Source organism: Ranitomeya variabilis, chromosome 6 (genome assembly GCF_051348905.1).
Source record: "Ranitomeya variabilis isolate aRanVar5 chromosome 6, aRanVar5.hap1, whole genome shotgun sequence".
Taxonomy (NCBI): domain Eukaryota; kingdom Metazoa; phylum Chordata; class Amphibia; order Anura; family Dendrobatidae; genus Ranitomeya; species Ranitomeya variabilis.
In genome coordinates, this window is record NC_135237.1 from 270,829,859 (window position 1) to 270,856,445 (window position 26,587).

The 26,587-nt window shown below is 44.0% G+C and overlaps 1 protein-coding gene across 1 annotated transcript in view; it reads left to right on the forward strand.

Annotated features, from left to right (window-relative positions):
* Positions 1-26,587, forward strand: part of LOC143782306 (NFX1-type zinc finger-containing protein 1-like) — a 390,131-nt gene that overhangs the window by 319,595 nt on the left and 43,949 nt on the right. The window contains exon 14 of the mRNA XM_077269621.1: positions 7,577-7,716. Within this exon, the coding sequence (XP_077125736.1) occupies positions 7,577-7,716 (140 nt within the window). The remainder of the gene's footprint in view (positions 1-7,576; positions 7,717-26,587) is intronic.

Here is a 26,587-nt window from a genome sequence, read left to right on the forward strand (position 1 = left end):
TTGATGGAGAGAAGCAACCTAGTCAACAAGATGGTGAGAGATGTAACCTTTCTTCTAGCGGACAGGAGAAGTTGTGGTCCTGAAGAGAAGTGTTGGGAGTCCGTTATGAAGGGGTGTTGATGTCCAACTTCTCTACAGAGAGTCTTTGTGGACTTTAAAAAGAAGGGAAATACTGTAACACACTTGCTGGCACCCCTGCATGGTTCTCCTCCATGCAGGAACGACAAGCATATTCACCACCCCGGCTGTGCTGCATGGTCACCGTCATGCTCCCTGCTTCCTTGTGTTATGTGCATCGCACTACCCGCCTGTAGATGGACGCAACACTGGAGGACAGTGAGGAATTATAGAAGTGCTCCAGTAACACCTCAATGGCTGTTTCTCTTTGAGGACTTAAAGGCTTTGTCTTATGAAAAACATTATAACATATCTACAGGATATGCCATGTAAGTATAATAGATGCTGGCCTTACGTCTGGGACCTGCACTTATCTTCAGAATGGGAGTTCGAAGGTCCCTCATGACTACTGGTGCCCTGCAGTGGATTGTCAGGAATTACCATTCTGGACCTTAGTAGGCTCCTCATGGTCAGGCTCCAGCTCTCCAGCGGGTCACCCGCCACCCTTCAGTGGCCATGAAGGACAGGGTGTCACTACCGGGGGCGAAGCTTGCTGGGGTGCTCACTCAGTCCAGATATCGCATTCTAGGTGATGCATTCCTAGCATCGCTAGGAGACAGGACACCGCTGCTATTGTTGCTGATTATTTTTAGTTCTGGTGGGTGGTTAAAGTCAATGTTTCTGTGATTTTGACTAGGTTCATGCTTTTGTGACTGTGCTTGGATTATCATTGGTCACCTTAGTTCATATAGCTGTACTGCAGTTTCTTAGTTCTGGCGTGTTTGTGTGTCCAGTCACTAGCTGTAATTCTACTTGCCTCCTGGGATGAGCTCTGCTAAAGTCCCCCCTTGCCAGAACCAGGAGGAGGGTGAAGAGTATACCCAGCCCTCTGGGTGTGTGGCAGTGCGATGGCTAGCACCAAGTGTGACTGACACACTGCTGTTGCTAGCTAGCAGAAAGTCAGTTCACAATCACCCAGCATAACATAATAATCAGGCCAGATTGATTGGATCCAGCCCATCAGCTGGTGGAGTAGATGCAGAATCTGCTTATCATGTTTCAGGATTTGGCTGTTACTGTGGGGCATCATACCCAAGCCCTGGCTCAGTTAGGTACTGAAGCGCTTCAATACCCCACGTACCGGACCCTGTGGTGTGGAGCGGGAAGATTCCGTGAGCATAAAGATCCATTGCCAGAGTTTTAGGGGGGAGATCGCAAACAATTTCTTAATTTTCTGGAGAAAAACAAGTTATATTTTCAGCTTAGACCCATAGCTTCAGGGAACAAGAGGTCTCTGGCAGGGCTAGTTATCTCCTTACTTAGTGGGGATCCCCAGGCGTGGGCCTTTACAAAGGCAGATAACTCCCTGGCCAGTAGCTTTGTTAAGGAATTTTTTAGGCCAATGGGACTAATTTGCGATGAACCAGACACAGTCGCCACTACTGATTCTAACCTCAGAACAATCGTTCAGGGTAGCATCCTGGCGGAGGAATATTGTTCTCAATTCAGACAGTGGTCTGTTGAGGTGGGGTGGAATGATGCAGGATTACGTAGCATGTTCCTGGATGGACTGGCAGGTTCCGTAAATGACATGTTGGTGCACCACTCACCACCTCAAAGTCTGGACGTCGCCATGGCTCTGGCCATGCATTTGGACAGAAGGAGACAAGATCGATTACTGGACAAAGCCTCTGGTAGGAGAGTAGTACCATCTCAGGATTTACCTTCATCTCGCGAGGAGGAGGCGATGCAACAGGGAAAGGAGACTTCCCTCAGAGCTTTGGAACTAGTCATTAAACATACCTAAAGGGTTCATCCGCACTTCTAAATCCCCTGTGGGATCTGGGGTCTTTTTTGTGGCTAAAAAAGACAGAGGTATAAGACCATGCATTGACAATCATGAGCTTAATAAAATGACTGTTAAAAACCAGAATCCTCTTTCTGTAATCCCTGACTTATTTAACCAACTCATTGAGGCCAGGATCTTTACTAAACTAGATCATAAGGGGACCTATATTCTTGTTCACATAAAGTCAGGAGATGAGTGGAAAACCGCTTGTAACACTCCCGAGGAACACTATGAATATTTGATGCCATTTGGTCTCTGTAATGCCCCTTCAGTATTTCAGGCTTTGGTTAATGACATCTTTAGAGATACCATATATACTAGAGTATAAGCCGACCCGAATATAAGCCGAGGTACCTAATTTTACCACAAAAAAACTGGGAAAACGTATTCACTTGAGTATAAGCCTGGTATGCATGGCACCATCGTCCCTATCCTGGTATGCATGGCCTCCTCATCCCCATCCAGATATGCATGGCCTCCTCATCCCCATCCAGATATGCATGGCCTCCTCATCGCTATCCTGGTATGAATGGCCTCCTCATCCCTATCCTGGTATGCATGGCCCCCCCATTCCTATCCTGGTATGCATGGCCCCCTCATCCCTATTCTGGTATACATGACCTCCTAGCCTCCATCCTGGTATGCAGGACCGCGTCATCCTTATACTGGTATGCATGGTACCCTCATCTCTATACTGGTATGCATGGCCTCCTCATCCCTATACTGGTATGCATGGTCTCCTCATCGCTATCCTGGTGTGCATGATATCCCTATCCTGGTATGCATGGTCACCTCTTCCCCATGCTGTTATGCATGGCCTCCTTGTCCTTATCCTGGTATGCATGGCCCCCATCAGAAAAACATTAAAAAAATAAACCATCCTACTTAGGCTAAGTTCACATCACGTTTGTGTTGTTCGTTTAACGCATCCGTTAAAGGGATGCGCTAACACTGATGCCCAAATTCCCTTTTTTCTATGATTGCACCAACGCATTGCATTGGCATGCGCTAGTAATAGAGATCTATGCACAGCAAAAGCGTCCGTTCGCTGTGCGTTAGACCTAACGTACCCGAAAACGCGGTAGACCGCGTTCGAAGGTGTGTCACAAAGTAACGCATCATCGCTAACGCATGCCGATTTTGACATGCGTTAGGATGCGTTGCGATAATGGATGGCAATAGGTGCGTTAACAGATCCATTATATTGCATTAGTGCCACTTAGTGACGGATCCCTTAAACGAACGGCACAAACGCAATGTGAACCTAGCCTTACCTTCCCTGCTATCCATCGTAGCATCCTGTTCTGATGTCAGTAGTTGATTTATGCCTGTAAGCAGCGCATGTTCTGTACACTGTGACCTCTGTTCATGCATTTTAGCACTGGGCAGCCCGCCATAGGGCGTCATTAATAGGCTGGAGCCAGATGCTTGCATTCCTTGTGTGAACACGCCACATACAGAGTATGTATCTCATACAGAGTATGTGCATTGGTGTACCACACGGCCAAACCCTTATTGAAGGCTGGCTGTTTCATTAGGTATTGCACCAGTATTGCACCAGTGCATTTGCTATTTTATTTGGGTCCACTGCACCCTGCTTGTGCATTTGTATTGAGGCCCATTGAGACAGGTAAGCATCTCTGCCTGTTTTTGGTGTATTTTCTTGAATTTTTCCTTTTTTGGTGTTTTTCATGTTTAAGCAGCGCATGGCAGTGATGTCATGCACTACTTACAAGCAGAGGACAGCTGCCGGAATACTCACTGTTCTCCACGCAGAAGTGCAATGGCTGTAATTTTTTTTGTGTTTCTGGCTTGAAAAAGGCCCTTTGGGCCGAAATGTTGAAATTGTTCCTTCACTCGTCTACCTCAATTGTATTTCACCATGTGATTTTTAAGGATGGAATAAAGGTTACGTTTTATCCCTATTTTCCATGGTGCCTCGGAATCTTGGATTTTCCATGATGCACCCCATAGTTCTCTGTATCATATAAAGCACCCCATAGTCCTCCACATAGTATAATGCATCCCATAGTCCTTCATGCAGCATAATACACTCCTTGTAGTCCTACATACAGTATAATGGTCACCCCATAGTCCTCCATACAGTATTATGGCCACCTCAATGTGCTCAATGATTTAAAAAAAAAAAAAAAAAAATATTCACTTCTCCTACTCATTCACCCGCTGCTCTGGTCTCTGCAGCGAGCGCTCTGATGTGTTGCATACCACATCGTGTCCAGTGTGCTGAGACGTTAGACAAGAGAAAAATTGATGGAGGAGCTCTCTTCTGTCATTGCTTTCAACTATTGGCATCCAGGATGCAGATACAGTTGAACATGCGATAACAGGTGGGGGAGGATCGGTGCAGGTGCTTGCATTTAGCCCCTCTGATTTACGGGTCCCATAGCTGCCGCCATTGGCGGTACGCCACTGAGTATAGACATACTTTTACACACACTTTTACCATAGCTCCCAACCGTCCCTCATTGTGCGGGACTGTCCCGATTTTTAGCCTTTGCCCCGCTGTCCAGCACAGGACGCTCTGATCCTGCAGACAGCAGGACCGACATGCCCCCTTGTGTTAAGCCATGCCCTGGGCCCTTACCCTTCCGTATGGCTGACTGCTTTCTGCACACAGGACCTGTGATGAGGTCACAGGAGGGGAGGAGTCAGGGGTCACATGATCGGGACCTCCGTGGATTGCAGGACTCGGCTGTGCTGGTTGCTGGATGAGGTAAGTAAGCTGCCTTGTGTGGGGTCAGGAGCTGTGTACAGTGTGGATGTAGCAGTATGAGGTGTATGGAGCGTAGCCGTGTGTGTATGAGGTGTATGGAGCGGAGCACGTGTGTATGGAGAGGAGCCGTGTGTGTGCGAGGTGTATGGAGCGGAGCCGTGTGTGTGCGAGGTGTATGGAGTGGAGCCGTGTGTGTATGAGGTGTATGGAGCAGAGCCGTGTGTGTATGAGGTGTATGGAGTGGAGCCGTGTGTGCATGAGGTGTATGGAGCGGAGCGCGTGTGTACAGAGCGGAGCCGTGTATGCAAAGTGTACGGAGCGCAGCCGCGTGTGTAGGAGTAGCTATGTGTGGCCATTATATGGTACGAAGTATCATGTGCGGCCAATATACAGTATGGAGCATCATGTGCAGTCATTATACAGTATGGGGCATCATGTGGGGTCATTATACAGTATGGAGCATCATGTGCGGTCATTACAGTATGGAGCATCATGTGGGGTCATTATACAGTATGGAGCATCATGTTGGGTCATTATACAGTATGGAGCATCATTTGGGGTCATTATACAGTACGAAGCATCATGTGGGGTCATTATACAGTATGGAGCATCATGTGGGGTCATTATACAGTATGGAGCATCATGTGCGGTCATTACAGTATGGAGCATCATGTGGGGTCATTATACAGTATGGAGCATCATATTGGGTCATTATACAGTATGGAGCATCATTTGGGGTCATTATACAGTATGAAGCATCATGTGCAGCCAATATACAGTATGGAGCATCATGTGCGGTCATTATACAGTATGGAGCATCATGTGCGGTCATTATACAGTATGGAGCATCATGTGCGGTCATTATACAGTATGGAGCATCATGTGTGGTCATTATACAGTATTGAGCATCATGTAGGGTCATTGTACAGTATGGAGCATCATGTGTGGTCAATTTACAGTATTGAGCATCATGTGGGGTCATTATACAGTATGGAGCATCATGTGCGGTCATTATACAGTATTGAGCATCATGTGCGGTCATTATACAGTATGGAGCATCATGTGGGGCCATTATACAGTATGGAGCATCATGTGCGGTCATTATTCAGTATGGAGCATCATGTGCGGTCATTATACAGTATGGAGCATCATGTGTGGTCATCATACAGTATGGAGCATCATGTGTGGTCATTATACAGTATTGAGCATCATGTGCGGTCATTATACAGTATGGAGCATCATGTGCGGTCATTATACAGTTTGGAGCATCATGTGGGGTCATTATACAGTATGGAGCATCATGTGCGGTCATTATACAGTATGGAGCATCATGTGGGGTCATTATACAGTATGGAGCATCATGTGCGGCCATTATACAGTATGGAGCATCATGTGCAGCCAATATACAGTATGGAGCATCATGTGCAGTCATTATACAGTATGGAGCATCATGTGCGGTCATTATACAGTATGGAGCATCATGTGCGGTCATTATACAGTATGGAGCATCATGTGCGGTCATTATTCAGTATGGAGCATCATGTGCGGTCATTATTCAGTATGGAGCATCATGTGCGGTCATTATACAGTATGGAGCATCATGTGCGGTCATCATACAGTATGGAGCATCATGTGTGGCCATTATACAGTATGGGGCATCATGTGTGGCCATTATACAGTATGGGGCATCATGTGTGGCCATTATACAGTATGGAGCACTGTGTGGCCATATTTTTTGTTTATCATTTTTGTATATGAAACATTGTGATCAGCAGTGCTAAATGGGTGTGGTTGGGACATGGATATGGGTGTGACTAAGTATGAATGGGTCTGGTTAGAGGCGTGGCCTAAAATTTGCCACGGCGTGCTTTGCGCGCCGCAAACTTTGTCCCTCTTTCCCATCTTCAAAAGTTGGGAGGTATGCTTTTACACTGAGTATAGACATACTTTTACACACACTTTTACATTAAAGTCTTTTCTCGAGCAGTAGTAATCAGTTCTTCTACTACACAGAATGCCCTCATTATCATGTGCTTTGGGTACAGCAGTAAACATACTGTGGATTAGAGTGGCAGGAGTAAGTGATCAGCACCGGTCTGTGGTAATTCCTGTTGCATGCCTTGTAATAAATTAGGCATATGTTACTCCAGCTTGCTTATGGTTCAAGAAGACTGGTGTTTGAAAGGCCAATTTTGATAAATTCCACCAAATATATATTATTAGGCCTCCCATAATACTCCCAACTTTTCCTCCCCCAATTTCTGTGTATCTTTCAGCATATTTGAGGGAATTATTACACAGACATGTTGACGGTGACAAAAATCTTGCTGCTGGGACTTGAAACTTCAGCTGTTTGAAACTTCTTCCACTTTCTATCTGTGATGCCAGCTAATTAGGCTCTTAATCTCCCCCCTATACACATTAAACTACCATCAGCCAAACGCACCAACATTGACAGATAGGACAGTCAGTTTAATGTGTATGAGGGCCACCAGAAATGTCTGGTAATGGCTTTTTCATTGAGAACACAGGAGTGCTCAGCAGAAAGAGTGCTCCTGTATGTGTGAGAGACGGCTGGTTGGTTGCCGGCAAAAGGATTGGCTTAACCATCATTCTGCTTACAGTCATCTATGGTGTATGGGGACTTTAAATATAAGCTGTGACATTTATTATTTTTGTATTATTGTTTGAAAAAGACTCTCGCTAAATCAAACCTGTATACCTTGTACTGTATGTTCATCTTTCAGTACACACAATGACCAGTCCATAATGCAATATCTAATTTTTTTATCAGAGGCACTATTTCAACATATTTTTTAAGAGGACATATATTTTAATGATGGGTACAAATTGGTAATATATATGGTTTGTTACAGATATCATCAAAAATTAAAAAGAAATTAAAGAAACAGATGAAGCATGAACTCCAGGAGACAAGACACATGGACGAAAAAGAATGCGAGCTGATAACGGATTTGTTTCAGCTCTCCCTGAAAAAGCGCTGGGAGGTTTACAGGTCCATATATTTGTCTATTTATTTATGTTGCTTATACAGTGACATTTTCAAAGATGAATATATATACATATATATATATATATATATATATATATATATATATATATATATATATATATAATATATCTTTGCCTAAAATACAAAGGAAATATGTCATTTTTGACATTAGGCTTTTTAGGCCCCTTTCACACATTTTCTGCCATCAGTCACAATCCGTTGGCTCGACGGATCGATAGATTGTGAAAAACTGATGCGACGGATCCATTTTTTGGATGGATCCAACTAGCAGATCTGGCTAGTTGGATCGGAGCATGCTCAGTTTAAAAAATAAAAATAAATAACGTCGATGGATTCCGTCATTTGACGGATCCGGTGCCATAGGCTTCCATTCTAGCAAACGACCACAAAAAAAGTTAGGCCCCTTTCACACATCAGTCAGTCACAATCCGTTGGCTCAACGGATCGACGGATCTGTCACAGATTGTGGAAAACTGCTGCGACGGATCTGTTTTTTGGACGAATCTGACTAGTGGATCTGGCTAATTGGATCGGAGCATGCTCAGTTAAAAAAGATAACGGAATCCGATGCATAAGCTTCCATTCTAGCAAACAACGGACAGCGACGGATCCGTCACTGTCCGTTTTTTCAACGTACACAAAAAACGTTACTTTGTCTGTTGTCTCCGGCCACCGGACAAACAATTTTCGACGGATTCCGGCGAACAACAGATGAAAAGTGAGGCCATCACAATCCGTTGCTAATAAAAGTCTATGAGAAAAAAACGGATCCAGGGGCATCAGTCCCCGGATCTGTTTTTTTTCAAAATTCGATGGATTGCGACTGATGGCAAAAAACTGATGTGTGAAAGGGGCCTTAGATATCATTAAATTTTCAACTTGCTTAACTGTTCACAATAACAGTAATTTTGACCAGGGGTGCCCAAACTTTTACATGCTACTGTACAGCAAAAACATATTCAGTAGGGCTGTAGTGGGTTTCACATTTCAATTTCTCTATTTTAGACACAGTCGTAAACACACAAATATAATACTGGCATATTTGAGAATTGCAAAGATGAGAGAGGCCTGTAATTGACATCATAGGTAGACCACAACTATGAGAGTCAAAATGAGAAAACAAATCCAGAAAATCACAGTGTCTGATTTGGTAAGATTTATTTTGCAAATTATGGTGGAAAATAAGTATTTGGTCATTAACAACAGTTAATCTCAATATTTTGTTATATATCCTTTGTTGGCAATGACAGTAGTCAAACATTTTCTGTAAGTCTTCACAAGGTTGGCACACACTGTTAGTGGTATGTTGGCCCATTCCTCCATGCAGATCTCCTCTAGAGCAGTGATGTTTTGGGCAACACGGACTTTCAACTCTCTCCAAAGGTTTTCTATGGGGTTAAGATCTGGAGACTGGCTAGGCCACTCCAGCACCTTCATATGCTTCTTATGAAGCCACTCCTTCAATTCCCTGGCAGTGAGCTTGGAATCATTATCATGCTGAAAGACCCATCCACGTTTCATCTTCAATGACCTTGCTGATGGAAGGAGGTTTGCACTCAAAATCTCACGATACATGGCCCCATTAATTCTTTCATGTACACAGATCAGATGTCCTGGTCCCTTTGCAGAGAAACAGCCCGAAAGCATGATGCTGCGACCCCCATTCTTCACAGTAGGTATGGAGTTCTTTGGATACAACTCAGCATTCTGTCTCCTCCAAACAAAATTAGTTTTGTTTCTACCAAACAGTTCTACTTTGGTTTCATCAGACCATATGACATTCTCCCAATACTCTTCTGGATAATCCAAATGCTCTCCAGCAAGCTTCAGACATGGGCCCAGACATGTACTGGCTTAAGTAGGGCGACACATCTGGCACTGCAGGATCTGAGTCCCTGGTGGCGTAGTGTGTTACTGATGGTAGCCTTTGTTACAGTGGTCCCAGCTCTATGCAGGTCATTCACTAGGTACCCAGTGTGGTTCTGGGATTTTTGCTCATCATTCTTGTGATCATTTTGACCCCATGGGGTGAGATCTTGCATGGAGCCCCAGATCAAAGGAGATTATCAGTGGTCTTGTATGTCTTCCATTTTCTTATTATTGCTCCCACAGTTGATTTTATCACACCAAGCTGCTTGCCTATTGCAGATTCAGTCTTTCCAGCCCTGTGCGGGGCTACAATTTTTTTTCTGGTGTCTTTCGACAGCTTTGTTCTTCACCATAGTGGAGTTTGGAGTGTGACTGTTTGAGGATCGGGACAGGTGTCTTTTATACTGATAATAAGTTCAAACAGGGGCCATTACTACAGGTAATGAGTGAAGGACAGAGGAGTATCTTAAAGAAGAAGTTACAGGTCTGTGAGAGCCAGAAATCTTGCATGTTTTTAGGTGACAAAATGCTTATTTTCCACCATATTTTGCTAAATAAATCTTGCCAAAACAGACAAGGTGATTTTCTGGATATGTTTTCTCATTTTGACTCTCATAGTCGTGGTCTACCTATGATGTCAATTTTCGGCCTCTCTCTTCTTTTTGAGTGGGAGAACTTGCACAATTGATTGCTGACTAAATACTTTTTTTCCCCACTCTATGTATATACACCCTGATACAATCACTGCAAAACTTCACAATGGCAAAAGGATCTAGCTGCCACCATCAATCGTTTATACAGGCTGATTAAACACCCGTTACAGATATCGTATGGCTTCAGGGGTGCGGTTTATAGAACAAGAGGAACGAAGCTGTTACATTTTATATATTTAGTTTTAATAAATTTTTATTTAGAAATAACAAATCGCTCTCTCACACAAGGGAGCACAAATTATCATCACAGTTATCAATCTCGGTATATCAAAAGGGAAGACAAGACAGAAGAAAGGGGAGGGTAGAACACTGGGGATGCGAATAAGTATTTCACATTACATACTGCATCCATATGAGTGCTCCATAGTACTCTTACCCATTACAGTAATATTACAATAAACCGACTCGGGAGAGTACACTATCATATATTATGCTATTCTATCACAAATCTAAAACTAGTTACCTCAAAATAGGATATTACTTGAGATTTTACCCAGCTCCATACCCCAAAACACTAAGGGGATAGCCGCAGAGCCAGGTCCAGTTGAGTACTAGAGTTCCGTCCAATCCATGGATTCCATACTTTAAAAAAGGAGTCCCACAAGTCATTTCTTATTGCTTCTATTCGTTCATATAGCATAATACTATTCATTCTTTCTTTTACCAAAGATATTGATCGTGAGGGAGTTGTCCACTTCGTCGCAATATGGATCTTGGTGGCCATACACAAATAATTTACAAGTTTGTGAGAGTTCCTTGTAAAGCTCCTGAGCCAAGCTCCCAGCAAAAAAGCAGAGGGTTCTAAATCAATCGATCTACCAAACATTTGCTCTATTAGGTGTTTCACCTTTTTCCAAAGATTGGATACAATTGTACAAGTCCGCCAGATATGTTTCATGTCAGCCAAAACCCTGCATCCTCTAAAACATTCACCAGAAACACCTGGATAAATGCTATGGATTTTGTCTGGGACATAGTATGCTCTATGTAGAACCTTAAAGAAGTCTCTACGAGAGATGTTTGGTGACTTCCTTTTGACAATGTATTACAACTGCGGTGCCAATCATCTATTGACACGTTGAAACCTAAATCTTCTTCCCACTGTAACATGTATTTAAATTTTCTATCATCGTGTGGCGGGCTAATGGTAGAATAAATCAGTGAGATTGTTCACCTTCCTAACGGTCCATTTAAACACTGGTTTTCAAAGCTCGTTACCTGGAGAGGGGTTTTATTTGGGAGAATTTGCTTAACAAAGTGAAATATCTGATTTATTTGCATAGTTTCTCTGACTGGGTGCTCATATTTTTAACAAATTCCTGTCTATCAAGTAAGACATTGAATGGTGAACAGAAATGCTTAAGTATAAAAATTCCCTTCAGCGTCCACCAATGAAAAGAATTGTGACTCGAGGTCTGGTTGAAACATAGAATTGTGTAGTATAGCTGTCATCGGGGAGGGATTAGACTACAGTCTATATTTGAACTGTACTTACCTCCAAAGGAGTAGTGAGTGAACTGTAAAAGGCGCTATAGTTATTGGACCCTGAAGCCGCTCTGTAGACCACATAAGGCCTGGTAGTGATGATGGCTTGGATAGGAAAGATTCTAAAAGAACCCATCTGGGCTTATTGTTGTATGAGCAAGTACTAATTAATTGGGCAATCTGTGCGGACTTATAATAAAGTGCAAAATTAGGCAAGGATACCCCCTGTTTTCCTGTCAAGAAACGTGTTTTTTGTGCAATTCTTTTTTTTTCCCTTCCATAGGAACTGAGACATTATAGTGTGTATATGGGAAAACTTTCTGGCTGGTATCATAACCGGATGGGATCTGAAAAGATCAAAAATGAGGTAGTGACACCATTTTTATTGCATGTAATCTACCGAGCCAAGATAGCTTCGGGGATGACCATCTATTTAAATCAGCCTGAAAACCCTGAATCAATGGAGTATAATTCCACTTGAACAAAGTCATCCTATTAACCGTTAAGTTGATACCAAGATAACTTAGATAATGTTCTTTGCTTGAGAACCCGAATTGGGAGGTTATATTATATTGCTCCACTTTTGGAGTACTTATAAATAATGCTTCAGATTTGTCTATATGAAGTTTAAGACCTGAAAATGCCTCAAATTCATGGAGAAGAGCAAATAAATGAGGAAGTGTGGTATGAGGGTTGGTTAGCGTCAAGAGGAGATCATCTGCAAAGAGGCTAACCTTATATTGGTCTCTTAAATCTTCAGGGCCCAATATGTTCCGATTTCTCCTTATGGCCTTCGCTACGGGTTCCATTGCAAGCGCAAAAAGGGCTGGAGACAGAGGGCAGCCCTGCCTAGTTCCCCTTTGAATATTTATAGAAGTGGGGGGGTGTCGATGGGAGTTTTAAGTAGGCAATAAGCCTATAATATAATGACAAAACCAGGCAACATATCAGATACACAGAGGGGAGTGAAAGCACAGGAAAGTGCAAAACTACCCCCTGCCTAAAGCAGAACCAACTCCATAAACAACATGCAAGAAGGAGGAAACTAGGAGCAGATAGGTATAAATATGATACAAAGTACTTTATTAAATAACACACAAGTTACATGCTTAATAGCAAAATACATAAAAACATATTAGCAACACATAGAATGCCCAAGGATGGGAATAAAAGGAAGGAGACACCCCCGGTGTGCGCTGTTAGAGGAGATCACCACATGCTGATAAACAGTGTCTACAGGGTCTGCTGCTGTGTACCTAAAACTGTCTATAGTAGCATAAAAACGCCATGTGGCGGTTGGAAAGGTATTTAGCTGGCAGCACTTACGGGGTGTCCTTCTTGCTCTTTCAAAACCCCTCCTGATACTTCTGCCACTGTATCCACGGTCTCTGAAGCGTCCCTCAAGGTCAGCCGCCTGTGCAAAAAATCTATCATCTGTGGAGCATATCCGCCTCACCCTTAAAAACTGTCCGACCGGGATGGCCCCAATGGTGGTCGGATTGTGAGCGGAGTCAGCATGTAGCAAAGCATTGACTGCCGTAGATTTTCTGAAAACGTCAGTCTGGACCCGACGGGTACTGTCAACCGCTATTTCTGACCCAGCTCTATCAGGTACACGGCAGCGCGCCTGCGCTGTGCCCCTCGCCTGTGTTCGTCGTCTCGGCGGCGTCAGGGCCCCCCGCGCGTGCGCTCTGGGCTTTTTCCCTGGGCGCGCTCGCGGTGGGTGACGCCAGTCTGGGGCGCGCGCAGGCGCCGGATACGCCGGTACCGATGGCTCACACCTATTGGATGACACATTGTTTGTACATCGACCGGATGTACTTAAGGGGCATCATGCACGCTCGGCTTTATCTCCCCTTGAGAAAGCCATCTTTCCAGCGGGCGAAACGCGCGTCGGGGGTTGCTTCTTGTGGATCCCACCCGGTGTGCCCTGCATTGGAGATTCCTTTTTGGGTAAGTGCTGCCAGCTAAATACCTTTCCAACCGCCACATGGCGTTTTTATGCTACTATAGACAGTTTTAGGTACACAGCAGCAGACCCTGTAGACACTGTTTATCAGCATGTGGTGATCTCCTCTAACAGCGCACACCGGGGGTGTCTCCTTCCTTTTATTCCCATCCTTGGGCATTCTATGTGTTGCTAATATGTTTTTATGTATTTTGCTATTAAGCATGTAACTTGTGTGTTATTTAATAAAGTACTTTGTATCATATTTATACCTATCTGCTCCTAGTTTCCTCCTTCTTGCAAGCCTATAATATAGTAGTTTGAGACATGTGATAGGTTTAGGAGAAAACCCATATTCAGATAGGAATGTAAAGAGATATGACCAAGACAGCGTATCGAAAGCTATCTCGATATCCAGGGCTAATAGTAAGGAGCTGGTGATTTTTTTTATGCACTAGCCAGATCACTCCAGGTGAAGACTCTCCCGTTGCATTAATTTAAAAAAATTTAGTTAAGTCTTCCTTAACCCCTTTCTGACATTTGACGTACTATCCCGTCGAGGTGGTATGGGCCTGCATGACCACCGACGGGATAGTACGCCATCACCGATCAGCCGCGCTCACGGGGGGAGCGTGGCCGATCGGTGCCAGGTGTCAGCTGACTATCACAGCTGATATCCGGCACTATGGAGCGGTCACGGACCGCTCATGGCACATTAAGCCCCGGAACACTGCGATCAAACATGATCGCAGCGTTCCAGCGACATAGGGAAGCATCGCACAGGGAGGGGGTTCCCTGAGTGCTTCCCTGAGACCCTCGGAGCAACGCGATGTGATCGTGTTGCTCCGAGGGTCTCCTACCTCCTCCTCCCTGCAGGCCCCGGATCCAAAATGGCCGCAGGGGGCCTTCCGGGTCCTACAGAAAGGTGGCTTGCAAGCGCTTGCTCAGAGAAGGCGCCGGCAAGCCTCCCTGCAGTGCCTGTCAGATCGCTCATCTGACACAGTGCACTGCAAAGTGTCAGATCAGCGATCTGACAATATATAGTCATGTCTCCCCTGGGGCATGTTCAAAAGTAAAAAAAAAAATATTTACACGTGTAAATAAAGGGAAAAAAATATATAGTTTCAATAAATACATTTCTTTATCTAAATTAAAAAAAACAATAAAAGTGCACATATTTAGTATCACCCCGTCCGTAACGACCCGACCTATAAAACTGTCCCACTAGTTAACCCCTTCAGTGAACACCGTAAAAAAAAAGTGGCAAAAAACAACGCTTTATTATCATACCGCCGAACAAAATGTGGAATAACACGCAATCAAAAAGAGGGATATTAAAAAAATTGTACCGCTGAAAACGTCATCTTCTCCCGCAAAAAACAAGCCACCATACAGTGTCATCAGCGAAAAAATAAAAAAGTTATAGTCCTCAGAATAAAGCGATGCAAAAATAATAATTTTTTATATAAAATAATTTATATCGTATAGAAGCGCAAAAACATAAAAAAATGATATAAATGAGGTATCACTGTAATCGTACTGACCCGAAAAACAAAACTGCTTTATCAATTTTACCAAACGTGGAATGGTATAAATGCCCCCCCCCCCCCAAAAAAAAAAAAGAAATTCATGAATTGCTGGTTTTTGGTCATTCTGCCTCACGAAAATAAATAAAACGGAATAAAAAGCGATCAAAAAATGTCACGTGCCTGAAAATGGTACCAATACGAACATCAACTCGTCCCACAAAAAACAAGACCTCACATCACTCTGTGGACCAAAATATGGAAATATTATAGCTCTCAAAATGTGGAGACGTAAAAACAATTTTTTGCAATAAAAAGCGTCTTTTAGTGTGTCACAGCTGCCAATCATAAAAATCCGCTAAAAAAATGCTATAAATACTGAATTAAACGTCGCTTCATCACCCCCTTAGTTAGGGAAAAATAATAAAATAAAAAAATGTATTTATTTCCATTTTCCCATTAGAGTTGGGGCTAAAGTGAGGGTTAGGGTTGGGGCTAAAGTTAGGGTTGGGGCTAAAATTAGGGTTAGGGCTAAAGTTAAGGTGGGGGCTAAAGTTAGGGTTAGGGTTGGGGCTAACGATAGGGATGGGCTAAAGTTTGGGATGGGGCTAAAGTTAGGGATAGGGTTTGGATTGCATTTACGGTTGGGATTAGGGTTAGGGATGTGTCAGGGTTAGGGGTGTAGTTAGGGTTATGCTTGTGATTAGGGTTAGGGGTGTGTTGGGGTTGGGGTATGGTTGGGATTAGGGTTAGGGGCGTGTTCGGGTTAGGGGTGTGGTTAGGGTTATGGTTAAGGGTTGGGATTAGGGTTAGGGGTGTGTTTGGGTTAGGGTTTCAGTTAGACTTGGGGGGTTTCCACTGTTTAGGCACACCAGGGGCTCTCCAAATGCAACATGGCGTCCGATCTCAATTCAAGCCAATTTTGCATTGAAAAGTCAAAAGGCGCTCCTTCCCTTCCGAGCTCTGCCATGCGTCCAGTGGTTTACCCCCACATATGGGGCATCAGCATACTCGGGACAAATTGCACAACAACTTTTGGGGTCCAATTACTTCTGTTACCCTTGGGAAAATAAAAAATTGGGGGAGAAAAGATGATTTTTGTGAAAAAATATGATTTTTCATTTTTACGGCTCTACATTATAAACTTCTGTGAAGCACTTGGTGGGTCAAAGTGCTCACCACACATCTAGATTAGTTCCTTTGGGGGTCTACTTTCCAAAATGGTGTCACTTGTGGGGGGTTTCAATGTTTAGGCACATCAGGGGCTCTCCAAACGCGACATGGCATCCTATCTCAATTCCAGTCAATTTTGCATTGAAAAGTCAAATGACGCTCCTTCCCTTCCGAGCTCTGCCATGCGCTCAAACAGTGGTTTACCCCCACATATGTGGTATTGGCGTACTCAGGACAAATTGCACAACAACTTTTGGGGTCCAATTTCTCCTGTTACCCTTGGTAAAATGAAACAAATTGGAGCTTAAATAATTTTTTTGTGAATAAAAGTTAAATGTTCATTTTTTGTTAAACATTCCAAATATTCCTGTGAAACACCTGAAGGGTTAATAAACTTCTTGAATGTGGTTTTGAGCACCTTGAGGGGTGCAGTTTTTAGAATGGTGTCACACTTGGGTATTTTCTATCATATAGACCCCTCAAAGTGACTTCAAATATGATGTGGTCCCTTAAAAAAATGGTGTTGTAAAAATGAGAAATTGCTGGTCAACTGTTAACCCTTATAACTCCCTAACAAAAAAAATGTTGGTTCCAAAATTGTGCTGATAAGGTAATGTGGGAAATGTGGGAAATGTAACTTATTAAGTATTTTGTGTGATATACAGTATCTCTGATTTAAGGGCATAAAAATTCAAATTTGGAAAATTGTGAATAATATCAAAGAAATTTTACCACTATCACGAAGTACAATATGTCACGAGAAAACAATGTCAGAATCATCAGGATCCGTTGAAGAATTCCAGAGTTATAACCTCATAAAGGGACAGTGGTCAGAATTGTAAAAATTGTCCTGGTTATTAACGTGCAAACCACCCTTGGAGGTAAAGGGGTTAATAAGGGTAATATTGAAAGGGTCAGCCAATAAAGACTCATTTAATCTCTATCTATACAGCCTGGATGTAGTTATATTGTATTTGAAGACTAAAAAAATCGCATCGTGGTCAGACCACGAAGAGGGCATATGACATCTATATAAAACTGCTGGGAGCGAGGTAGCTGTTGTCAGTTGAAGATCAATTCTAGAGTAAGTTTTATGTGCTGGAGAAAAATATGTATAACCTTTTGACGCTCTGTTCAATTCCCTCCACAAATCCGTTAAATGGTTCTCTCTCATAAGACTAAGGACTTTTTTCCTCTCTACTTTAGCAACATCAGAGCATCTCACGGCATTGTTATCTAAAATTGGGTTAATAGTAAAGTTGAAATCGCAACACAAGATCAGGTGATGAAAAGAGAGCGTGTTAAGTTTGGATTGTATCAACTTTAAAACTGAGAGTTGGGCTCATGCTGGAAGATAACTATTCACAATACAAATATTCTGCCCCTGTAATGTTCCCTGTAGAATCAAAAATCTGCTCTCTTGGTCAGCATAAGAACTTATGTAGCGCCCCCACTGCCGCAGGGCCGAGGGGTACCCGGTACCGGGCCTCTGAGTCGCTGCTCTGGGGTTGTCACGGTGGCTAGACCCGGTCCGTGACCCTGCTGAGGGGCGTACAATAATAGATGTGGATGGTGGTGGTGGTGCGGTGTAGTGCCGGTCGCAGTTAATAACGAGGACACCAGGTTGCAGTCTCTTTACCTCTTTACTGAAGGCTTCAGGTGTCCAATCCAGGGCACTGTTAACCGGGCTGTCTGAGACCGGCCGGTCCGAAGGCACATCAGGAGTCCCCTTCACAGGTGGGAATCAGCGTCTACCTCCTAGCGCCGGTGTGTTGTAGTCCTTCCCTGCTGAGCACCCCGGGATAGTCCTCACAACTGCTTCTGTCTGTCTTTGATGCTTGTCCTCTCCGTCCTCCAGATGATATGGCAGGACGCACCCGTATGACGGGGTAGGCCTGGAGTTCTTCCGGGACTCTAGAGTCGCCCCTCTCCCGCAGCTGCCTCCGTTGTCTGCTTAGGTGATATGTGTGAGACAGCCAACCTATAATTGGCTGTCCTGCCGTGGTTTGAAGTATTGCTTAAAGTCTCTTACTTTCTCGGCGTTCCGGCCACCGACTGTTTGCGCCTCAGAAAGATGTTGCCTCTATCTTACAGCACGACTCCTTCTGGTATTCTATTGCCTCTTTGCTGTATTCCTGCTTTTCTCACTCGGCACAATAAACTTTGCTTCTTGTCCTTTCTTAGGAATCTGTCAGGATCCCATCCCTGACAGGTCCTCTCTCTAGCTCTTCCCAATTACTTCTCCCTGTCTTCCTGTCCAACCCCCAGTTTTACCAGAGTGTGAGGAGTGGCCTACTAGATAGAACCACTCCCCCTGGTGGCCGGAGTGTGAAGTGTAGTGTGAGTGTTACCTGATCAGGTGAACTCCTTTAGTGCAATCAGACGTAACATCACTCCCCTTAGCGGCAGAGCGACGTTACTGCAACGACCAGGACTCTGGTCTACTCTTATATTCCCAGGTGGATATAAAAAAAATGAGAATAGGCGGAATCAAAATACTTCGGGCATGAAAAATTAGAAAAATGGGTCTCCTGGAGACATAGAACATGCAGATTGTGTTTTTGATAGTCCAAAAAGGCCTTTTTGCATTTTAAAGGGGAATTAAAACCCCTGACATTATGTGATAGAACCCTACATATGTTTTTATAAACTTATAATGCTAAGTAGTAACTCACCCCATATATTCTCCCCATAAACATGGAACTGAAGTCTTGAACTGACATGCGTAAGACGGCCTTTCCTATAATAAGTACAATGGATGTAAATGGTCCAGTGGGGAAACAATTGGGAAAGGCAGGGGGGGGGGGTAGACAAAGACACATGACAAATAACAAACAACTAACATTAACATTAAGAGGGCAACAAGCTCAATTCTCATAGTCCGCACACAGCAATGACAACGGCCAGAGGGAATATTGAAGCCCGCAACTCTAAGGGTACCGTCTCACAGTGGCACTTTGGTCGCTACGACGGCACGATCCGTGACGTTCCAGCGATATACTTACGATCTTGCTGTGTCTGACACGCTACTGCGATCAGGGACCCCGCTGAGAATCGTACGTCGTAGCAGATCGTTTGAAACTTTCTTTCGTCGTCAAGTGTCCCGCTGTGGTGGCATGATCGCATCGTGTAACAAAGGTGTGCACGATATTGTATACGATGTGCGCACAGTAACCAACGGCTTCTACATCGCAAATACGTCATGAAATTATCGCTCCAGCGCCGTGCATTGCGAAGTGTGACCGCAGTCTACGACGCTGGAGCGATAATGGAGCGACGCTGGAGCGTCACGGATCGTGCCATCGTAGCGACCAAAGTGCCACTGTGAGACGGTACCTTAAGTCACCTGATGAACCCTTACATTTTAAGGGGGAAACTGGTTGGGCAATAGAGGGAGCTAAACAATAGCTGATAAGTGCCACAATTATGTGGAAACTTATTTTGAAACTATTTGACTATATACTCATGTATTGGTCTGTGTAATCAGGAGTGTAATGAGATTACTTATCTATCTATGATATCTTTGAATTTTTCTTTTTTTTTCTTTTCTAAATTGCCAGTACCCTTCTGTTTTCTGTTTTCTTTTTGTCATGCAATTATGGCATATGATTACTTGATGGGCATTGTGCAATAGAGATACTGAATGCGGCATTTGCCACTGCTTAATCAGGCATCTATAATTAATGAATAGGTCACTTGACAAAGAATGTGTATGCTACAAGACTGATGGGCATTGTGCAATAGAGATATTAAATGCGGCATTTGTCACTGCGTGATCAGGCATTCATTATTTGATGAACATGTCATCTGACAAGGAATGTGCATATTACAAGACAATTTAAACTCTAAGGGTACTGTTTAATGGGAACAGTGGTTTGATTCTATCACCTAAAACTGTAGTTTAAAATATTAGTACTCAGATTTTGGCCCTATCATTAGACACAGGGCATTTTTTCAGCTAAATATCTCTGAATTTTTGTTCCAAAACTGCAGTCTAAAATACTGGTAATAGTATTACAAATTTTGGAACTATTATTAGATACAGGGTATTTTTGTTGCTACCCATTGTTTGGTTGCAATATTTCTCCTGGTACTACGAGATAATTTTTACATTGGGTATTATCTTTGTATGTGTGTGTTTTTTGTGTTTATTTAGTGTAAGATTTTTTAAGGGTGCATTAGGACCTTTAGGGCTGCCGACGTTGAGCGCGGGTGCCATTACATCAACAAATTAGGGTGCCAACCTCCGCTGGTAGGAAGGGTGATTCTAGGGTCAGTCCAGGGAGAGATTAGCCCTAGTTAAGATATTATCCCCTTCCTACTTTTGCACTCTTTGGATAACTACTAGTGATGAGCGAGTATACTCGTTGCTCGAGTTCTCCTGAGCACGCTCGAGTGGTCTCCAAATATTTGTTAGTGTTCGGAGATTTAGTTTTTGTTGAAGCGACTGCATGATTTATGGCTGCTAGCCAGTCTGAGTACATGTGGGGGTTGCCTGGTTGCTAGGGAATCCCCACATGTAATCAAGCTGTCTAGTAGTCTTAAACTATGCAGCTGCTGCAAGCAAAACTAAATCTCTGAACACTAACAAATACTCGGAGACCACCCGGGCATGCTCGGGAAAACCCGAGCAACGAGTACACTCGCTCATCACTAATAACTACTATTATGTGATATACCTTTTTAAATATTTCAATTAAAGGTTAATTTTTAGAGGTCTATGGTTTTCTGGTGTTCAATTCTCATAGTGATCTGGAAGCCCTTATTAACGGGGGCAATCCAAAATTCACTATAAATAGGCAACATGTAATAACCCCGCAAGCAAAACCCCTGCTTATATTAAATTTCTAAGCCAGTTGAATGCAACTTGCATATATTATTATAAACGGATGAAAACAGCCCATAATAATATTATTCAAACAGAACCAGAGAAAGTCATCAGCTATAAAACCCAACTGGTTATCTATGGCAATGTACACTTATATTACATCCTAAAAGAAAAGGTACGCCGCGGATTATACTATTAAAGGTAACCGGTAACCAGAATGTCCAACACGTATAGGCTACATTTAGCCCATGGAAGTCCTTTGGACACTAAAAAGTAGGGTTTTCACCCCAAAATTAGACATATGCTGTTTGATGTAGGTCAAGTAGCATTTAAGTGTTGACGTCTCGTCCTAGGGACTACTGTCCATTCCCTCATAGGCCTTGCTTGTAGGTGGTAATGGTTGAGGAGCATCCAGCTCAGGGATACCAGCCTGGTTTAAGGCTAGCTTGCCTTCTTCTAGTGATCTGCACATACAGGTTTTATTATTTCCAGAAAAGGGTAATGCGAAGGTAAAACCCCACCACTATTTAATCTGAGCCGCTTGTAAGGTAGCAGTAACTGGTCTTAAATTTCTCCTCCTGGAGAGAGTAGCAGGTGCTATATCTGCAAAAATACGAACTGCATTTGCTAGCCGTGGAAAGTCCTCTAGCCACCGATAAGATCAAGTCTTGGGTTTCCTCATAATGTATTGTAGTTTCAGGATTACATCTCTAAGGTTGTTGTCCGATCGAGGCTTTCCCACAGCCCTGTGTATTCTAGTAATATGTAGTATAGCTGGATCTGTTTGTGGGAGTAAAGCAGCAAAAAGTGTGGTAGCCGTATCTTTAAGGGCTGAGATCTCCTAGTTCATAAATACGTTCCATTTGCTGTTTAAAGGGAACCTGTCACCCCGTTTTTTCCGTATGAGATAAAAATACTGTTAAATAGGGCCTGAGCTGTGCATTACAGTAGTGTATTTTGTGGACCCCGATTCCCCACCTATGCTGCCGAAATACGTTACCAAAGTAGCCGTTTTCGCCTGTCAATCAGGCTGGTCTGGTCAGATGGGCGTGGTGTCTTCCCCCAGATCTTGCTTAGTTTTCCGTTGGTGGCGTAGTGGTTTGCGCATGCCCAAGTCCTGAATCCACTGCACAGGGGAGGGAAAAGAGCGCGATCTGCGCTATTTCCCTGGTGATAGGTGGGGGCGTCCATCTTCCTGTGGCCGCGCGTGCGCAGATGGAGCGCTCTGCTGCACGGGGCTTCAGGAAAATGGCCGCGGGATGCCGCGCGTGCGCAGATGGAGATCGCGGCGGCCATTTTCCTGAAGCAGAGTTTGCATCTCGGCTTCAGGAAAATGGCCGCCGCGATCTCCATCTGCGCACGCGCGGCATCCCGCGGCCATTTTCCTGAAGCCCCGTGCAGCAGAGCGCTCCATCTGCGCACGCGTGGCCACAGGAAGATGGCCGCCCCCACCTATCACCAGGGGAATAGCGCAGATCGCGCTCTTTTCCCTCCCCTGTGCAGTGGATTCGGGACTTGGGCATGCGCAAACCACTATGCCACCAACGGAAAACTAAGCAAGATCTGGGGGAAGAAACAGCGATGTCACCACGCCCATCTGACCAGACCAGCCTGATTGACAGGCGAAAACGGTGACTTTGGTAACGTATTTCGGCAGCATAGGTGGGGAATCGGGGTACACAAAATACACTATTGTAATGCACAGCTCAGGCCCTATTTAACGGTATTTTTATCTCATACGGAAAAAACGGGGTGACAGGTTCCTTTTAAGAGCCCCCTGGTCTTCCTCTAATGAGTCTGCCACAGTATCCATTTTTTCTTCTAATGCAGATGTACGTTGCGCAATATCTTGCAACTGTGATTGACAGTCTGCATAGGAGAGGTAAGTTCTGCTTTAAAAGTTTCCTGCAATGCTTTAATTAGCTCTGCTGTGTGTACCATAGTATCCCCTTGCGGGGAAAAGCCATCCGAACTTGCTGCAGCATTTACTTGCGGGGTGGAAGCTGGAGGAGCTGTAGTGGCGGCGGCCATCTTTGAAGCGCTGGCTCCTGTGAGGAGATCAGCAATCGGGCAAATTACCGGCTGTGCAGGGCCTACCTTCTTTGGCATCGCATACCATGGAGCCCCTTGGTATGTAAGGACTTCACCGGTGCTAAAATCGGCGTGATCCGTGTGCTTGTTGGGGCTGTATATAGCTTGCTGGGGAACGGAGCTCAGCAACACAATTCCGTTGTCATCGAGTCCTGCACATGCACCCCAATTTTTTTTATATATTTAATCTTGAAAATAGGCAGTGTTTATACCATACCTCCCAACTTTTGAAGAAGGCAAAGAGGCACAAAGGTAGTGTCGCGTGCAGCGTGCCGCGTCAAATTTTAGGCCACACCCCTGACCACACTCATTTCACAACTAGTCACACCCATATCCATGCCCCAACCACACCCATTTAGCACTGCTGATCACACTGTTTCATAAACATTATTTATAAACAGAAAAAAATATGGCCACACAGTGCTCCATACTGTATAATGGCCACACATGATGCTGCGTACAGTATAATGGCCACACAGTGCTCCATACTGTATAATGGCCACACATAATGCTCCATACTGTATAATGGCCACACATGATGCTCAATACTGTATAATGGCCCCACATGAAGCTCTATACTGTATAATGGCCCCACATGATGCTGCGTACAGTATAATGGCCACACAGTGCTCTATACTGTATAATGGCCACACAGTGCTCCATTCTGTATAATGCTACACAGTGCTCCATACTATATAATGGCCACACATGATGCTGCGTACAGTATAATGGCCACACAGTGCTCCATACTTTATAATGGCCACACAGTGCTCCATACTGTATAATGGGCCCACATGATGCTCCATACTGTATAATGGACCCACATGATGCTCAATACTGTATAATGGCCACACAGTGCTCCATACTGTATAATGGCCACACAGTGCTCCATACTGTATAATGGCCACACAGTGCTCCATACTGTATAATGGCCACACATGATGCTCAATACTGTATAATGGCCACACAGTGCTCCGTACTGTATAATGGCCACACATGATGCTCAATACTGTATAATGGCCATAATGTGATCCATACTGTATAATGGCCCCACATGATGCTCCATACTGTATAATGGCCACACATGATGCTCAATACTGTATAATGGCCATACAGTGCTCCATACTGTATATTAGCCCCACATGATGCTCCATACTGTATAATGGCCACACATGATGCTCAATACTGTATAATGGCCACACATGATGCTCAATACTGTATAATGGCCACACAGTGCCCCATACTGTTTAATGGCCCCACATGATGCTGCGTACAGTGTTGTGAATTCCGTTCTTGGGCTCCCTCCGGTGGTTGTAAATGGCACTTTTGTGAATTCTGCCCTTGGGCTCCCTCTGGTGGTTTTAAGTGGAACTGCTACTCCTTGGATTCAGCTTAGCAGCTGCTTCCACTGATCGTCTCTCCTGCTCTGCTATTTAGCCTGGCTCTGATCTTCAGCCAGTGCCAGCTGTCAATGTTTCTTGGTTGGATTCAGATCTCTCCTTGGATTTCCTTGATAGTTGGTCCTGTTCAGCAAAGATAAGTCCTTGCATGTTTATTTGTTGTCCTCTTGCTGTGGACTTAATCATTCAGCTCATTTTATGTTTGCTCTAGTCCAGCTTGTCAGTATTCAATATTCAGTTAAGCTGGAAGCTCTGGGGAAGCAGATTTGCCCTCCACACAGTTAGTCAGGTGTGGAGATTTTTTGTAAACTCTGTGATGGCTTTTTCTAGCTTTTAATACTGACCGCACAGTATCCTTTCCTATTCTGTCTTTCTAGTTAGAAGTGGCCTCCTTTGCTAAATCCTGGTTTCATTCTGTGTATGTCATTTCCCTCTCCACTCACAGTCCATATTTGTGGGGGGCTGTCTGTCCTTTGGGAATTTTCTCTGAGGCAAGATAGCTTTCCTGCTTCCATCTTTAGGGGTAGTCAGTTCTCCGTCTGTGACGAGATGTCTAGGGAGTGACAGTAACATTCCACGGCTACTTCTAGTGTTGTGTTAGGTTCAGGAACTGCGGTCAGTAAAGATACCATCTCCTCATAGCTCGTCCCATGTTGCTCCTTAACCACCAGGTCATAACAGTACAGCTGGCCAGCAATGTATTGAATGCATCTCAAAAGAGGGAAAAAAAAAGTTCTGAACCATTATTTTTCTCTGCAGCCTGTTTTGTCTTTTTTTCCCCTTAATCTCTGGGTGGTTCAGGATTTTGGCGCTGACATGGATGTTCAGGGTTTGTTCTCTCGTGTGGATCAACTTGCTGCAAGGGTACAGAGTATCCAAAATTATGTTGTTCAGACTCCGGTTTTGGAGCCTAGAATTCCTACTCCTGATTTGTTTTTTGGGGATAGATCTAAGTTCTTGAACTTTAAAAATAACTGCAGATTGTTTTTTGCTTTGAGACCCCGTTCCTCTGGTGACCCCAATCAGCAGGTGAAAATTGTCATCTCCCTGCTGCGTGGAGACCCTCAGGATTGGGCATTCTCCCTTGAGTCAGGGGATCCGGCATTACTTAATGTAGACGCATTTTTTCAAGCGCTCGGATTACTGTATAATGAACCTAATTCTGTGGATCAGGCAGAAAAAAACCTTGTTGGCCCTGTGTCAGGGTCAGGAAGCGGCAGAATTATACTGCCAGAAATTTAGAAAGTGGTCTGTGCTCACTAAATGGAATGAAGATGCTCTGGCTGCAATTTTCAGAAAGGGTCTTTCTGAAGCCCTTAAAGATGTTATGGTGGGGTTCCCCACGCCTGTTGGTTTGAACGAATCTATGTCTCTCGCCATTCAGATTGATTGGCGCCTGCGCGAGTGCAAGGTTGTGCACCATATGGCAGTGTCCTCTGAGCAGAGTCCTGAGCCTATGCAATGTGATAGGATTTGGACTAGAGCAGAACGGCAGGAATTCAGATGTCAGAATAGGCTGCGTTTTTACTGTGGTGATTCTGCTCATGCTATTTCTGATTGTCCTAAGCGTACTAAGAGGGTCGCTAGGTCTGTTACCATTAGTACTGTGCAGCCTAAATTTCTATTGTCTGTTACCCTGATTTGCTCATTATCGTCCTTTTCTGTCATGGCATTTGTGGATTCAGGCGCTGCCCTGAACTTAATGGACATAGAGTTCGCCAGACGCTGTGGTTTTTCTTTACAGCCTTTGCAGAGCCCTATTCCCTTGAGGGGCATTGATGCTACACCATTGGCTAAGAATAAACCTCAGTACTGGACTC